The sequence below is a fragment of the Sturnira hondurensis genome, unplaced genomic scaffold (genome assembly GCF_014824575.4).
Source record: "Sturnira hondurensis isolate 20B ecotype Veracruz unplaced genomic scaffold, ASM1482457v3 Scaffold0017338, whole genome shotgun sequence".
Taxonomy (NCBI): Eukaryota; Metazoa; Chordata; class Mammalia; order Chiroptera; family Phyllostomidae; genus Sturnira; species Sturnira hondurensis.
In genome coordinates, this window is record NW_028089969.1 from 1,103,321 (window position 1) to 1,121,993 (window position 18,673).

Genomic DNA, 18,673 nt, shown 5'->3' on the forward strand with positions numbered 1-18,673 from the left:
CAAATAAACAATGAAGAGATAGCTAACCTGTCAGATGTAGAGTTCAAAACACTGGTAATCAGGATGCACACAGGAATGGTTGAGTACAGTCACAAAATAGAGGAAGAGGTAAAGGCTATGAAAAGTGAAGTAAAGAAAAATGCACAGGGAACCAACAGTGACAGGAAGGAAACTGGAACTCAAATCAACAGTCTGGAGCAGAAGAAAGAAATAAACACTCAACTAGAACAGAATGAAGAAACAAGAATTCAAAAAAAATGAAGTCTTAGGAATGTCCCAGACAAGTTTAAATGTTCCAACATCTGAATCATAGGGATGCCAGAAGGAGAATAAGAACAGCAAAAATTTGAAAACTTATTTGAACATATAATGAAGGAGAGCTTTCCTAATATGGCAAAGGAAACAGACTTCCAAGAAGCCCAGGAAGCTCAGAGAGTCCTCCCCAAAAAGGTGGACCCAAGGAAGCACCACACCAAGGCACATCATAATTACATTACCCAAGATTAAAGAGGAGAAAATCTTAAAAGCAGCAAGAGAAAAGGAGACAATTAACATAAAAGGAGTTCCCATAAGACTGTCAGCTAATTTCTCAAAAGAAAACCTGCAGGCAAGAAGGGGCTGGAAAGAAGCATTCCAAGTCATGAAAGGCAAGGACCTACATCCAAGATTACTCTCTCCAGCAAAGCTATCATTTAGAATGGAAGGGTAGTGCTTTCCAGATAAGGTCAAGTTGAAGAAATTAATTATCACCAAGCCCTTATTATATGAAATGTTATAGGGAATTATGTAAGAAAAAAGAAGATGATCAAAAATATAAACAGTGAAATGACAACAACTTCACAACTATCAACAACAAAACTCAACCTAAAAAAACAAGAACGAACTAAGTAAACAACTAGAACAGGAAGAGAGTCCTAGAAATAGAGATCACATGGAGGGTAAACATTGGGGAGGGGGTTGGGGGAGACTGGGGGAAAAGGTAGAGGGAATAAGAAGCATAAATGGTAGGTACAAAATAAATGGGGGGAGGTTAAGAATAACATGGGAAATGGAGAAGCCAAAGAACTTATATGTACAACCCATGGATGTGAACTAAGGTGGAGGAATGATGGTGGGAGGGGACACAGAGGACAGAGGGGAATAAAGGGGGGAAAAATGGGACAACTGTAATAGCATAATCAATAAAATATACTAAAAATACTTTGTTATGCAGGTGTTTAAGAGGATTTTTATGATTTGGGGGGAAATTGGTGATGGTTTTAGCTGGGCTAAGAGCATAACTTTTCCCATTAAAAATAACAAAACAGAGGCTCTGGCTTTCCAAAAATGTACTGTATATATGTTTTCAGGAATGGAATGAGTACAAATACCATGGGATGCTATTACTTAGATTAACAATGCAATTCCAGAGAGGTAAAGATCACTCTTAATTTGATTCAATAAAATAGTTTTTTATACTTAGGCCTAAAGAAATTATGTCCATGTAATAACATGCCCAGTGAAACTTGGCCAAATTTTCCTATATGTTTATACAATGTAGGCCACAAAGTGCCAAAGAATGCCTCCTGTGGACCCTTGCCTATGTAAGACCATGTAGATACACCAGGCTACTGTCCATACATGTCTCAACAAGTATCCTTTACATACTATGCAAATACATAGGGGAAGAATCCAAATAATGTAACTTTTCATTTATCCAAATTGTTCTCCACTTTTATTGATCTGGGTTTATGAATTACACAACAATTGAGAACAGTGGTCATCAAAACTTGATGGCAACTTACAGCAAGAAACACCTTACCATCACAACAGAGGAACTGTACACATACATTTAAATAGGTAAAATACACACACACATATTTATTTATTTCCAGGCAAGATGGCAGTATAGGTAAACACAGTACTCACCTCCTCCCAAGACCACATCAAAATTGTAACCAAACTACAAAACCATCATTCAAAATCGCCTGAAATCTGGCTGAATGGAAGTCCTACAACTAGGGAATTAAAGAAGCCACAACAAGACTGGTAGGAGGGGCCCTGGCTGGTGTGTCTCAGTGGATTGAGCATGGGCCTGCAAACAAAAGGGTTGCTGGTTCAATTCCCAGTCAGGGCACACGTCGGGGTTGCAGACCAGATCCCCAGTAGGGGGTGTGCAAGAGGCAACCACACATTGATTTTTCTTTCCCTCTCTCCCTCTTTTCCCCTCTCTCTAAAAATAAACACAATCTTAAAAAAAAAAAAAGACTGGTGGGAGGGGCAGGGGAACCAAACAGAATGGTCACACAACCACGTGTGACAGGTAAATATTGAAAGGAATATCTTAGCTGCACAGGTTCCCTCTGAGGAGCAAGGGGTCCCAGTCCCATAACAGGTCCCTTAGTCCAGGGTTCCAGAGCCAGAAAAAGACTTTGCCATAATTTCTGGATGTAAAAACCAGCAGGGATTGAAGCTGAAGAAGGTGGCGGGCTTTTGGAGTCCCAGGCAGTTCATCTAAAAGAACACACACATGAACTTACTTGGACTCTCCCTCTGAGCTCCAGCACTGGGGCAGCAGCTTGGAAGGCACCAGAGACATATGAGGAGGAACTGAACTATCTGGCATCAGGGCAAGAGCTTGGGCAAGGGGTGGGTGTAGCATTCTCTGAGAAAGAAGTCCTGGCAGAAGCTATTGTTCCTTTGATGAGCCATCCCCCTCAGAGGTGGCAGGTGGGCAACATTATCTGAGATTCCATCAACCTAGCTCGCATTGTTTGCCCTGCTGTGGTGATGCCCTGAGGCCATACACCACTCAATTTTGGGGTCCACCCAACCTGTTTCCAGTGGATTTTGCGTACCAATGGCCTGTCTTGGCTTATACTTCAGATGTTCCTAAGAACTCTCGAACAAGCAGCATCTGGCCCCAGTATGTCTCATACATCTTGCTAAGTGGTCCCAGGACTAGCTCTAGCAGCAGCTGGCCTTGGTTCACAACGTGGCCTGATCAGGACACTTCTAAGCCCAGCACAAGTAGCAGCCCTCTGGAGATTGCTCTGTAGCTCATGGTAGTGTCCTGGGCAGATGACAGGTGCAGCTGACATACTGTACCTTCTGGGAGGTTGCAGATTCAGCGCACACAGTGTACAGCTTTAGAACACATAGAGGCATCACCACCCAACAAGAGCCACAAGCAACAACACTGAAGGGGCAGAAGCAGTGGGCACCAAGCCCCTGAGAGCCCCACTGAAGTAAGTCCTGCTCTTTGAGGAGGGACCCTACCAAGCTGATACACTACAAGGATCAGAGGTCAGTTGTCATAGCCAGTCCTTGCAACTCATCAGACTGGGGATAAATCCCTTCCATTCATTTGCCAACAACAATCAAGGCCCAACTACAAAAGTAGGGCATACACAACCCACATTGGGTCTGTACCTCAAGTGCCTGGCTTGGGTGACTGGAGAAACTGTGCCACTGGACCCTACAGTACATCTAATACATTAGCCCACCCTACCAAGCCTGGGAGATGTGTCAGCTCTACCTAATACCTAGAAACAAACACAGGGAAGCCAAAATGAGGAGAAAAAAACCCAAACCACCTCCTGAATGAAAGAACAGAATAAAACCCCAGAAAAAGATTTGGGGGGAAGTAAAGTAGAGACGAGTAATCTACTAGATTCAGAGTTCAAAACACTAGTTATGATGCTCAAAAACTTAGTGAGAACCTCAACAGTGTAACAGCATAAAAAAGGACCAATCAGAAATAAAAGATACACCAAATGAAATGAAGAATAATTTACAGGGAATCAACAATAGAGTGGATGAAGACAAGAATGAAATAGGAGATATGGAATATAAGAAAGCAAAACCAAAACAAAACAAAACACCCAAGCAGAACAGCAAGAAAAATGAATCCAAAAAAGCGACGATAATGTGAGGAGCCTCTGGGACGACTTCAAATATGCCAACATTTGCATCATGTGAGTGCTGGAAGGAGAAGAGAGAAAGCAAGAAAGTGAAAACCTATTTGAAAAAATAATGACAGAAAACATTCCTAATCTTGTGAAGGAAACAGACATACATGTGCAGGAAGCACAGAGAGGCCCACCCAAGATATGTCATAATTAAAATGCTAAAGGTTAAAGACAAAGAGAGAATCTTCTTAAAAGCAGCAAGAGAAAGGCACTTAGCAACCTGCAAGGGAGCTCCTGTAAGACTCAGCTGATTTTTCCACAGAAACTTTCAATTCAGAAGGGACTGGCATGAAATATTCAAAGTGATTAAAAGAAAGAACCTACCACCAAGATTACTCTACCCAGCAAAGCTATCATTTAGAACTGAAGGACCCATAAAGAGCTTCTTAGACAAACAAACAAACAAAAATCCCAAAACCCAAAACTAAAGGAGTTTATCACCACCAAATCAGTAGGAGTTGAAATGTTAAAGGTCTTCTTTAAGAAAAAAAAAAAAATAAGCCCTGGCTGGTGTAGCTCAGTGGATTGAGCGTGGGCCTGCGACTCAGATGATCGAGGTTCGATTCCCAGTCAGGGCACATGCCTGGGTTGCAGGCCAGTTCCCTGCAGGCCAACTCCCAGCAGGGGATGCACGAAAGGCAACCATACATTGATGTTTCTCTCCCTCTCTCCTTCCCTTCCCCTCTAAAGATAAATAAATAAACTCTTAAAAAAATGAAAAAGATGAATAAAATAGCAATAAATACATATTAACAATAAAAAAAGAACAATAAGAGACTCACATACAGAGAACATTTTGATGGTTGCCAGATGGGAGGGGGGATTGGGGAATGGGTGAAAAGAGTGAAGAGATTAAGAAGTACAAATCGTTTGTTACGGAATAGTCATGGGGGAGATCCAAGATGGCTTCAGAGTAACTAGAAGCTCCGCTCACTTGCTCCTAGACCTGGACTAGTCTTGCAGCTAAACCACAGAGCAATTACCTCGAAAATACAGCAGAGTGAATGAGAACATGTGTGAGTGAAAGTGTACGGGGATGAGTGTGCAGGGCATGTGTGTGCAGGGCATGTGTGTGAGGGGCAAGACTCTGCCCACCTACAGGGCACTCAGGAGCAGGTGGCTTGGGCTCTCCTAGTAGAGTAGCTGCCACTGATGCTGCCCTACCTGGCACTTCTGGCTGTGCAGATAAGGGGTAGGAGCCATTTTTGAGAGATTTAAAATATCCTCATTAGGAAGAAGCCCCTCAAGTGACTGCACCTCAGTATCCAGGGCTGTGGACCCCACCAACACCAAGAGCCAGGATCTGGGTACTGTGGTACTCATTAGGAGAGGGGCTGTCAGCTCTCTGATCCTGGGTGCTAAGGCAACCACAAATGGGACAGAATCTGACTGAGGAGACAGTAGATCGACTCAGGAGCCAGGAGCTACATGGGGGAAGAGAGATGGCTGGGTGAAGCTGGCTCTAGCAACCAGGCCCATCCCAGGCTGAGAGTACTGGAGAGAGGAGTGAGAGCACCCTGTCACTGCCCTGTGTTATAGTATTCCTGCTGGACTCTTCCCAGCACTGTCTGGGAGATTTTGAGAGAAGCTATCCAAAACTGTTGGAGGTTCTGGCAGGCTGCGGCCAGCCCTGACCAAGAGAGAGACATTGTGCTTTTTGGGGAGGGGGAGCACACGGAGAACGGACCCCCGACTCCAGCAGGGCTTGGTGCTGTTGTGTGGCAGCCACATGGAAACTCTTAAAAGAGGAGCTGAGGCAAGACTTGAGACTTGGCAGAGACCCTATGCTCTCATACAAACACATGCAGTAGCTCTGCCAGCCAAGAACTCAGGGTGATAGTGTCACGCTGAATGGATTGTGGGACCTGACCCATCACAGCTGGCGAGCAGGAGACTATGCAGAGTGGAGAGTTCAGGCCCAAGTCTCCCGTGAGAGTGGCAGAGGGGGACTGTGTGGACAGGAGCTCAAAGCCTGATATTTGCTGTAGCCAGGCAGGTCCTCTCACAATCAGGCAGGCTTAACCCTTACCTGCAGGACTACAGGCTCTGCAGATGAGTGAAGCCAGGCTTATGAGCCAGCTACTGGGAGCATATCATCAAGAGAGAAGGAAAAGCTTTGAAGGGCCCCTTTCTACCAGACACCAGGCCCCTTTCTACCAGTGGCCCTGACCCACTGACACTAGCAGAGAGATTAGAGATAGGTGCAACAAAGATTGTTTAAGGCCCTGCCAGCCTCGGCCCCAAGCAGTAAAAAGCTGCCCCTTTTATACAGATTTGTCCTTCACAGGAAATGGAAAGCTAATTCACCAGAAACCATACATTGCTGGAAAGAATCTGGGATAGATTAAGTTGCATGGTGAAGGAGCAGGGAAACACTCTCATCATCTTCCCTGAAGGCTGAACAGCACCCCTGGGGGTGACCCAGGGTTCCCACACTCTAGATTGTACCACAGGCCCTCTCTGGAGGTGAAGAAGGTACTGGCAGTAAGTTCAGGTCTTTTAATGAACTACTCTTGGGTCCTGTGCTGATGGAAAGCCAGCAAGGCAGAACAGTGGGGACAGGCCAACTCTGAAGGAGACAGCCACAGACTGTGGATTGCTTGTAGTCTCAAACAGGCTTCCTAGGGTCAAATTAGGACACCATCTGATATTACCAGGGGTGGATCCACAAAGGAAAGACAGTGGTAAACACTGGATTCTACTGAAATGAATTCCACAATGGTCTTTTTCATGATTTGCATTATTTTCTCTCCTGCATACCCTTTTGACATTTATTTCTTTTGCTATAAGTTTGTTCTTATTATTGTTCTAGCTTTTTATTTTAGTTTATTTCAAGTTTCATATTTTGCTCCTCCATTCCTTTGTTCCATTTCATCTTATTTTTTTTTAGTTTTTTACTTTTTATCTTATGATGACTTGTTTCTATTCTGCACTCTTAATACTTCTCCCCTGTCTAGCCTACCAAAACCATTTTTCTTGTCATTAGTTACCCCATATTCTTTTTCCATTCTTAAAATACCCTTATTCTCTCTCCACCTTTAGTAACTATTGCTTGTTGGTTGTTGATATGGTGGTGGTTGCTGCAGATCTTCAAATTTATTCTTAGATTGTCAGTATTTCAAATCTCAAATTTTACTGTCACCTACACCTACTCCATTTTGATTTTGTTCTACGCTTTTTTTGTCTTAAATTTTATTTTCTTTCACTATCTTAGATTTGGTTTCATTCCTGATTTCTTCTCCCTCTATCCTCTCAAAATCACTTTTCTTTCTTCTAGACATCTCACAACTTTTTCTTCTTTCTTTTTTCCTTCTTACACCCATTCCACCTGTATTAATATTTTCCCATTCTTTGTTGATACTGTTGTGGTGGAACTGTTTCTCCAATTTTGTTCTATTTTTTTCTACTACTGTTATAAATTTTTTTTTTGTTTTAAAACTCATACTATACTCTTCCCTTTTCTTACTGCATTTTCTTTTATTCCCCCTTTTTTAGTCACAATGTAAAGGCTATCTTCTTTCTTCACCTTGTTTCTATTCCCTACTCTTATTATCTTTCCTTTCTCTACCTTCTCAAAATAATTTTTCTTTCAGTTAGCCATTTCATATCCATTTTTCCTTTTAAAAATAGTTTTTGAAAGATTTTTATTTATTTTCATTTTTAGAGAGAGGGGGAAGAAAGGGAGAAAGAGATAAACATGAATGTGTGGTTGACTCTCATGCATGCCCTACTGGGGACCCAGCCTCCAACCCACACATATGTCCTGACTGGGAATTGAACTGGCAACCCTTTGGTTTGCAGGCCTGTGCTCAATCCACTGAGACACACCAGCCTTTTTAAAATTAGTTTTAATCTCTTTACAGTTTGATTAATATTTGCTGAATGGCTGTTGACACTGTGGTTGTCGGTGGGGGCTATTATTATATGTGTGAGTTTGCTTCCTGGGTTGTTTTGTTTTGTTCTGGCAGCACCTGTATAAAAGCATACAAAAGCTGGTGAGTAGAGTGACTTTTGCTCAGCAGCCAGAGGGAAGAACCCACCAAAGAACAACCCAACAACAACCAAAACCTAATTTTATGCAGGTCATCTAGCTCAGGAGATCAAGAAGACTGCCCCACTGAGTCCTACAGATCTCCTACCACAGAAGGTCACCCCACAAAGATAGGGAGTCAAAGCAGATCAATCTGCTTTGCAGAAACAAACAAGAAGAGCTACTTAAAATGGGGAGAGAGAAAAAAAACCTCCCAACCGAAAGGGAAGAAGGAATCCTCAAGAAAGAGTGCTAAATTAAATTGAGGCAAGCAATCTATTAGACACTGAGTTCAAAATAATGGTTATAAGGATGTTCAAGGAGTTAGGTGAGAACTACAGGAAACTCTATGGAAGCGACAAGTAACTTACTGGGAACTACATCAGCATGAAAAAGGACATAGAAACTATCAATTAAGAGCCACCAGGAAATGAAGAATACAATATCTGGAATAAAGAATACATGAGAAGGAATTAAAAGCAGGCTAGATGAAGCAGAGGATTGAATCAGTAAGCTGGAGGACGAGGTAGACAAAAATTTCCAGCCAGAGTAACAAAATTAAAAAAAGACTCCAAAAGGACAAAGAGAGTTTAAGGTAGCTATATGACAACATGAAATGTAGTATTTGCATTATAGGGAAACCAGAAGAAAAAGAGGAGGAGCAATGGTTAGAAAACATGTTTGAGGCCCTGGCTGTTATGCAGCAGGTTGAGTGCTGGCCTGCAAATCAAAGGTTCACTGTTTCAATTCCTAGTCAGGGCACACGCCTGGGTTGTGGGCCAGGTCCCCAGTAGGGGTTGCATGAGAGATAACCACACATTGATATTTCTCTCCCTCCTGCCCCATTTCTCTAAAAATAAATAAATAAAATCTTTAAAAAAGAAAAACAAAACATGTTTGAAAACGTAATAATGAAAAACTTCCCCAACTTGGTGAGGGAAAAAGTCACACAAGTCCAGGAAGCACAGAGGGTTTCAATCAAGATGAACCCAAAAAGGCTCACTCTAGTGGCCAAATTTAAAAACAAAGACAATCTTAAAGGCAGCAAGGGAGAAACCAGAAGTGAGATAACAAGTGAGTTTCAATAAAGATACCAGCAGATTTCACAACAGAAACACTATAAGCCAGAGGGAATGGTACTAAATATTCCAAGTAATGAAAAGCAAAGTCCTACAAACAAGACTACTCTACCCAGCAAGGCTCTTATTTAAAATGGAAGGCAAAATAAGGAGTTTCCCTGACAAAAGAAGGCTAAATGAATATATCTCTACCAAAACAGCACTGCAAAAGATGCTAAGGGGACTGCTTTAAGATGAAGAAAAAGAGAGTGAGAGAACACAGGTACAAAGGGAAAAAATGGCAAGGAATAAGCACATATCAATAATAACCTAAAATGTAAATGGATTAAATGCTCCAATCAAGACAGTAGTTAACTGAATGGATAAGAAAACATGATCTGCATATATCTGAGGGGTCTCTCTCTATAAGAGACCCCTCAGACCAAAAGCTCTACACAGACTAAAAGTGAAGGGATGGAAAAAAAATTCCAAGCAAATGGACACGACAAAAAGCTGGTGTATGTAGCAATACTTATATAAGAAAAAATAGACTTCAAAACAAAAGTCATGAAAAGAGACAAAGAAGGTTGCTACATAATACATGAGAGTAGTCCATCAGGAAGATAGAACCTTTGTATACATACCGTATTTTGCCATGCATAATGTGTTCCTATGTATAATGTGCACTCACATTTTTAACAAAAACTTAAAGGAAAAAAATCTTTCATTTTAATACTTGAATTCAAGTTTTTATTTATTTATATTTAAATACCTGTTCTGAATTATAAAGGAATTTTAGCATTTATTTTTGAGCACATAGATACTGTTATTGGTTTCTAAAATTATAAATTTAATGTATAAACAAATAAAATAATAAAAACATTTATATAAATATGGAATTAGTACTACCCGTGTATGAAACTCATCCTTATTTTTTCCCTGTAATATGTGGGCAAAAGCTGCACATTAAACATGGTGAAATACAGTATATGCACCCAAATAGGGACACCTAAATATGTACAAAAAATCTTGGAGTATTTTAAGAAAGATATCGTTGACGACACACTCACCATAGGGGATTTTAATACCCCATTGTTAACAATGGATAGATCTTCCAAGCAAAGGATCAACAAGAATATTGTGCATTGAACAACACTCTAGATTAAATGGACTTAATTGATATGTACAGAACATTTAACTCCAAAGAAGAAAAATATACATTCTTTAAAAATACACAAGGAACATTTTCAAAGACAGACCACATGGTAGGTCACAAAACAAGCCTCAGCACACTCAAGAAAACTGAAATCACATTAAACCTCTTCTCAGATCATAAGGGCTTCAAACTAGAAACCAACTTCAAGGAAACAACTCAAAAACTTCAAATACTTGGAGACTTAATAAGATGTTATTAAGGACTTCTGCCAAGACGGAGGCGTAGGTGGAAACACTGTACCTTCTCTCACAACCAAGTTTAAAGACAACCAAATTTTAGTAAACAAAAACGCAGCCAAAACACAGAAAATTGAACTATACGGAAGTCCGACAACAACAACAAACCATTCAGCCAGACTGGTAAGAGGGGCAGAGCCAGCAGCAGAGCAGGGTCAGGCAGGAAAGATCCCCCAACCCAGGCGCGCAGGCAGCCATGGACGGATCCCAGGTGTGGGGTAGCAACAGGCGGACCCAGTGAGGGCGTAAGGCAGCAGGCTGACCACGGTCACTCATTCCCGCGTGCAGATAAACCAGCAAAGGAGTGAGCAGTGAGACAGACCATGCAGGCCCCAGCAACGGGGCACCAGAGGGGATAACCATTGCCCCTCTCTGACCCTGCCCCCACATACGGTGTCACAACCCAGTGACTGAGCTGCCCCGCCCTGGTGAACACCTAGGGCTCTGTCCTCATATGTAACAGGCATGAACAGACCAAAACATGGCTCAAGAAGAACTCAAAGCCCCAGAGCCGATTACTTTAAATGACCAACAAATAGCCAACCTATCAGATGCACAGTTCAAAATACTGGTGATCAGGATGCTCACAGAACTGGTCGATTTTAGTCACAAATGAAAGGAACAAATGAAGGCTAAACTAATTGAAATGAAGGGAAATGTACAGGAAACCAATAGTGATGGAAAGAAAACTGGGACTCAAATCAAGGGGGTGGACCAGAAGGAAGAAAGAAATGCACAAACAGAAAAAAGTGAAGTTACAAGAATTCAAAAAAATGAGGAGAGGCTTAGGAACCTCCAGGACATCTTTAAACGTTCCAATGTCTGAATTATAGGAGTACCAGAAGGGGAAAAGAAACAGCCACAAGTGGAAAATTTATTTGAACAAATAATACAAGAGAACTTCCCCAGTCTGGCAAAGGAAATAGACTTCCAAGAAATCCAGGCAGCACAGAGAGTCCCAAAGAAGTTGGACCCAAGAAGGAACAACCAAGGCACACCATAATTACATTAGCCAAGATTAAAATGAAGGAGAGAATCCTAGAAGCAGCAAGGGATAAGAGGACAGTCACCTACAAAGGAGTTCCCATTAGACTGTCAGTGGATTTCTCAAAAGAGACCTTACAGGCAAGAAGGAGCTGGAAGGAAGTATTCCAAGTCATGAAATCCAAAGACCTACATCCAAGACTGCTCTATCCAGCAAAGCTTTCATTTAGAATGGAAGGGCAGACAAAGTGCTTCTCAGATAAGATCAAATTCAAGGAGTTCATCACCACCAAGCCCTTATTATATGAAATGTAAAAGGGACTTATCTAAGAAGAAGAAGATAAAAAATATGAATAGTGAAAGGACAGCAAACTCACAGTTACTAACAACCACACCTAAAACAAAAGCAAACCAAGAGGACAGCTAGATCAGGAGTGGAACCATAGAAATGAAGAACACATGGAGGGTTAGCAACAGGGGAGTGGGAGGAGGAGAAGAGGGGAGAAGATGCAGAAAATAAATAGCATAGATGGTAGGTAAAAAATAGATAGCGGGGAGGGCAAGAATAGTAGGGGAAATATAGAATCTAAAGAACTTAAGACACGTGGTCGTAAACTAAAGGGCGGGAAGGGTGGGGGAGGGGTGTGCAGGGTGGAGGGGAATGAAGGGGGGAATAGAACAACTATAATGGTATAATCAATAAAATATATTTAAAAAAATAGGAACAGTAAAATGACAACAACCAAACCTAAAAACAAACAAGCAAACAAACAAACAAAACAAACTAAACAAACAATTAGAACAGTAACAGAATCACAGAAATGGAGATCACATGGAAGGTTATCATTAGGGAGTGGAAAGGGAAGAGTGGGGGAGATATACAGAGAATAAGTAGCTTCAATGGTAGGTAGAAAATAGACAGGGGGGGTTACGAATAGTATAGGAAATGGAGAAACCAAAGAAATTATATGTATGACCCATGGACATGGACTAAAGTGGGGTAATGCGGGTGGGAGGGGCTGTGCAGGGCAGAGGGGAATAAAGGGGGAGAAATGTGACAACTGTAATAGCATAATCAATAAAATATATTTTAAAAAAGATATTAAGGGCATTTTTGTACACCAACAGTCAAATATCAGAAAGAAAAACTAGGGGAAAAATTCCATTTACTGTAGACAGCAACAAGAAAAATAAAGTCCCTAGGAATGAACTCAACCACGAAGATAAAAGACATGTACTTGGCAAAGTACACAACACTGAAGAAAGATATTAAGAAAGACACAAATAAATTGAACCATATACCATGTCCATGGATTAGAGGAATTAATGTTATTACAATGTCCATACTACCCAAAGCAATGTATAGATTCAATGCAATCCCTATTACAATACCAATGGCATATTTCACAGATATAAAACAAACATTTCAAAAATTTATATGGAACAGACCCTCCCTCCTGCCTTGCAAAGATCCTCAGCAATCTTGAGAAAGAAGAACAGGGTAAGAGGGATCATTATACCTGATGTCAAACTATACTACAAGGCCACTGTAATCAAAACTGTCTGGAACTGGCATAAGAATGAGACATATATTAATGGAACAGAATAGAGAATCCAGAAATAAACCCATGTCTATATGGCTAATATTTGACAAAGGGTGCAGGAGCATAAAATGGAGTAAAAATAGCCTCTTTAATAAGTGATGTTGAGAGAACTGGATAAGTACATGTAAAAAAATGAAACTTGACCACTAACTCACACTACGCTCCAGAATAAACTCAAAATTGACAAAATACTTAAATATATAAAAATTGTGATACCATGAAAATCCTATAGGAAAACATAGGCAGTAAAATTTCAGATATCCCATGCAGCAATATTTTTGCTGATATATCTCCTAGGGAAAGGGAAATAAAGGAAAAATAAACAAATTAAAAAGCTTAAAAAGCTTCTGCAAGGATATAGAGACCATTATTAAAATGAAACGGAACTGACTGTACGGGGAAACATATTTGCCAATGATACCTTGAATAAGGGTTTGTTTGATCTTCAAAATATATAAAGAACTCATATAAGTCAACACCAGGAAGACATGCAATTCAATTTAAAATAGGCAAAGTTCCTGACTGGTGTGGCTCAGTGGAGTGCCAGCCTGTAAACCAAGGTATAGCTGGTTCAATTCCCAGTCAGGGCACACACCTGGGTTGTAGGTCAGGTCCCTGGTCGGGGATGCATGAGAGGCAACCACATATTGGCATTTCTCTCCCTCTCTTTCTCCCTCCCTGCCCCTCTCTCTAAAAGTAAAAAGCATTCCTTTAAAAAAATGGACAAAGGACCTGAATAGACACTTCTCCAAGATGGACATATAGAAGGCCCATAGACATATGAAAAGATGCTCAACATCACTAGCCATTAGAGAGATGCAAACTAAACCACAATGAGCTATCACTTCACACTAGTCAGAATGGTCATCATTAATAAATCAATAACCAACAAGTTCTGGTAAGGCTATGAAGAAAAGGGAACCCTAGTGCACTGTTGGTGGGAATGCAGACTGGTGCACCCACTGTGGAAAACAGAATGAAATTTCCTCAGAAAACGACAAATGGAACTGCCTTTTGACCTGGCAATTCCACTGCTAGGATTATATCCTAAGAACCCTGAAACACCAATCCAAACAACATATGCACCCCAGTGTTCATAGCAGCACAATTTACAGTAGCCAAGTGCTGGAAGCAACCTAATGCCCATCAGTAAATGAGTAGTTCAAAAAACTATGGTACATTTAGACAACGGACTACTTCACAGCAGAAAGAATGAAGGAACTATCTTTCACGACAGCATGGTTGGAACAGGAGAATATAATGCTAAGTGAAGTAAGCCAGTGGGTGAAAGACAAATACTATATGATCTTACCTATAAGAGGAACCTAATGAACAACACAAACCAACAAATGAGCAAGATAGAACCAGAAGCATGGAAACAAGGAAAAGATTGATAGTGACCAGAGGAGAGCAGGGCGGGGCGGATGGGGGATAAGGTTGGAAAGAAGGAGAAGAGTCAAGGAACAATAGGGTGGGGAATGACTGTGGGGGGTGGGGGGTGGGGGTGGGCCGGACAGAGGAGGTCAAAGGGAGAAAAATTGAGACAATTGTAAAAGAACAATAGTAAAATATTTAATAAAGAAAAAATTTCATGGTGATGTAAAATGCAACATAGGAAATATAGACAATAAAATTCTAACAAGGATGTATAGTGTCAGATGGGTATGAGATTTATCAAAATGATCACTTCTAAGCTATGTAATGTCTAATTACTGGGATATACACCTGAAACTACTATAATAAACTACTATAATAATGTATGTCAAGTATAATTTACACTTGAAAAATAAATGATTTAAAAATGAAAAAGATTGGTATACTATGTATATAAATGTATAGAATTTACACATAACATGTACATGTTTAAAAATGTTGAAACAAACAAAAAATGTTGAAACATTTACTATTTATGATACTCTGACCTCTTTTATTCTATAATTTAACTCTGATCTCAATTATATTTTATTCTATTATTTAAAAAGTTGATCTCATGACTACGAGAATGTGATCTCCCATATAAAAAAAATATTGATTTCAAGGATACTTAACAATGAAAATGCAATAGGGTTCTATTCCTTTCAAACTGAAATCCTTTCAATAAGATTTTGATTTATTAGCATCTCTAATACAAAGCTATAGATCAATGTTAAAATTTATTAGGACTGAACAATAAAATTTTTATGAGTAATACTTATTTTATGCTGTTTTAGTTTTTCTATACACTTGCTCCCTCATTTAGCCATCTCTACTACTCACAATCCTTACTTTCCTATGGTCACTCGACCCTCTGCTTTCAAACATGCTTGGTCTCATCATCCCAAAAGAAAAGAAAACAACACATGTGAATGCTCTTTACCCACCCTCCTCCAGAAAGCTACCTTCTGTAATCACTCTCTAACTCTTGAGTGGTTTTACTGATCTGCTCTGTACTATCAAACTTGGATGAGTGATTTGCCTTGTTGCAACTGTTAATATGGCTGGGCTGTGTCCTTAAAGATTAAAAATCAACATCTCTTAAGTGGTAAGGGTACTGATTCTATTATCAATACTGTATTCCATTTAATTCTGCAGAGTACTACCCAAAATTACACCAACATCAAGGATCTGAGAATCTTATTACCAAAAAAGATAAGATAGTTTAAAACAATATTTCTTGATACAAAAGTATATTTAAGGTGAAAGGAAAAAATAAACAAGTTTGTGCTTTACCTTGTAGTCTAAAACCTCTAAAGCCATAAATAAGTAGTGTTGTTAAGTCATAATAAACTTCAATGTAATATAAAACAACACATATACATACTATGTATTGTTACCTTTTATAAATTGTCAGGTAATTTTTACATTGGGGAGATACAGCAGTAAAGCCATATGTATAGGAGACCTTAATTTTCATGGCACACCCCAAGATCCCAACATAACAAATATAACCACAGCATAAGATTTTCCACAATAAAAGCCTATTTGACCCAAAGAATAGTTATCATTCAGAGGATACCAAAGAATAGTAAGAAAAAGAGCTCATTTACTTTTCAAGTGACTTGCACCTCAGGATAACAGGACAGCTTCCTAATGCATGTGGGTTAATTACAGCCTTAGAAATATATATAATTTTTAATTTAAAAATTTGAATAGCTTACACATTACTATTGATTCAAAACTAAAAAAGTATAAAAAGGCAATTTATGTGATTTTTAAAAACTTTTTCTTTTTCCAATAATGAAATTAAGATTTTATATTCAATTAAATATTTTATAATTTTATAAAAGTCATATTACCAAGCACAGTATAATTATAGTACAAACACTACATAATTATACAAACAACAGGTATTTATACCATTTATTTGTTATATCATGCTATGTATTTTAGCATCTAATTATACTACATATTAACTTTTGTACTCGATTAGTTATTTTGTTACACCATTTCCAATTGGTGTCTGTCTATAAGTAATGGCTTCTTATTAGAACTGAAAGCTCTTTGACATCAATGATGTAATCATATGCTATTGAAATACTCTCAGGTAGTTAATAAATGGCAATATTAATTCTAAAAACAAAGCACCTATGTCAGTTCACATTTACTGACCTTCTGAAAAGAGTCTCTTCTTTTCAAGTATGTTACTCTTACCTCTCACTGTTCCCCTCCACAGTATCTTGCATTCTGGAGGATAGTCCTGTATATCTGTCACCTGTCAGTTTTTCTTCTTCTAGCCCTATCCTGTTCCCATTGTATTTTTCAGTCATTATTTTGGTTGGTGAATGATCAAAAGCAGGACATAAGTCTTCTTTAGAAAGTTCTTTCCACCGTTTCTAGATAAGGAAGATAAAAAACAAATGCAAGCACTCAAATTTTGGTTTTCCCTAATATTAAAGCAATTTATGAATTCAAATTCTATTGTCAACGTAAGAAAGCCCTGTGATGCTAACAGATGACAGAAAGAGGACCTAATTAAAATATTAGTCATAGTGAAAAGATTTTAGCCAAAGTCAGATTTTGCTGGACTCCTAATCCACAGGTATGTAACACTGGAAGAAGTGATCTAGTACCTCCTTGCCACTGTCTAATCTAATGCAGAACCTACAATGAACTCTCCAAGCTGGTCCCCATGATGCAAGAGGACTTAAATTTGGTTGTCCCTACTAGGCATACTAGGAGCTTCATGCAGCTAGCCCAACACCAGGTTAGGGAAAACTCCTCTAGCACCCAAAGACTTCAAAGCAGGCAGGATTTAGACCATGACAATAAGAAATTACATTTTCTTCTTTCATGAAATGCTAATGTCACCACCTATCCCAGAAGCCTGTTGTGATTAATAAGATGACATGTGAAAGGACCCAGCATCATGTCTGGCAAACATTAGTTTCCTTTGCCCTTACTGACACTATCCCTAGAGAGGATGAAGAAGAAAAGGTGCAGAGTGTACCTGGGTTTCTGGAAGACAAAGGCAGTGAGAAAGTACAGGCCAGAAAGGGAGAAGGCAAATAGAACATTGACACAGGTGAGAACTGAGCACTGGCTTTCAAGTCTTTCAAGGGCTGGGAAGATAACCATCCATCTCCCTGACAATAACAAGAGTAGCAGAAGATGTGGCAGGGGAGCCAATGGTTTTGATTATTTGTAATGGGTGCAAAATGACTTGCCATAGATAGGATGGCCCTCTTTAAAGATCCTATCATGGAAACATGGGGTCTTGAATCTAATGATTAAGGAACTATACAGTTATTTTCTCACAATTTTAATGATTTTCCCAGAGAAATGTAACAATGAAACTTACTTTCCTGGAACTAATGCAATGCTCACTCCCTGGAGTTACTTTAGTGAAAAACAACATTGTTTTTAACACTATGCCTGCACACATTGCCTGCAACCCCACACATTTCTCACTGAAGAAAGCCCCTCAAAGGAGTAGTAAAACCATGTAATTAAACTTAAAACCCACCATAATGTGTTAAAAGTGTATCATTTACTAAATACTTTATTAGTAGTAACAAATTACCAGCCAGAGATCTTCAACACCAACTCTGAACTGCCAAACTGGATTAGTTACTTTGCGAGGTTTACTGTAATCATTGATACTGGAAGTGTACTAATTAAATACATGGTAATACCAGCAACTATACTGTGTATTTATATCTGACCTTGTGCCAAGAAAGGTGTAAGGTAAATGCTATCTTTATAAGAGACCACTAGAAGTTATCTATATTTATCTAGGTAGGTCAAGGTCATTGAAGACTTCTGTAAATGAATACTTTATATCCACATGTGCCAGATATCTTCACTTAAAATTGTATCCAGTAATGAAAATACCATTTGCATCATATAAATCTAAATAAAGACTGAAGGTGAAGACAGATGTTTCCTTTTAGGAGAAAGTACCAGAGATGAAGAATTACATGGGTTGGGTGCTACTGAACAGACCATTCTCCTGTCAGGAGATACAAAGGTTCTGGAGTATCCTCCACCCTCACTACTATTGTGCTCACATTAGAGAGAAGCTTCCTTCTTTCTTCTTACAAGTATTAAGTTTTCCCAAAACCTAGAGGCAAAGAGGAGTTAGGTGTATGGAGAGAAATAAGAATTTCATAAATTGGT

At 39.5% G+C, this 18,673-nt stretch overlaps 1 protein-coding gene across 2 annotated transcripts in view; it reads right to left on the reverse strand.

Moving 5' to 3' along the window:
* The window catches only part of PTPN2 (protein tyrosine phosphatase non-receptor type 2), a 138,829-nt gene that overhangs the window by 12,899 nt on the left and 107,257 nt on the right, over window positions 1-18,673 (reverse strand). For both annotated transcript variants that reach the window (XM_037067599.1, XM_037067598.1), the window contains exon 8: window positions 16,709-16,890. In XM_037067599.1, the coding sequence (XP_036923494.1) occupies window positions 16,709-16,890 (182 nt within the window). The remainder of the gene's footprint in view (window positions 1-16,708; window positions 16,891-18,673) is intronic.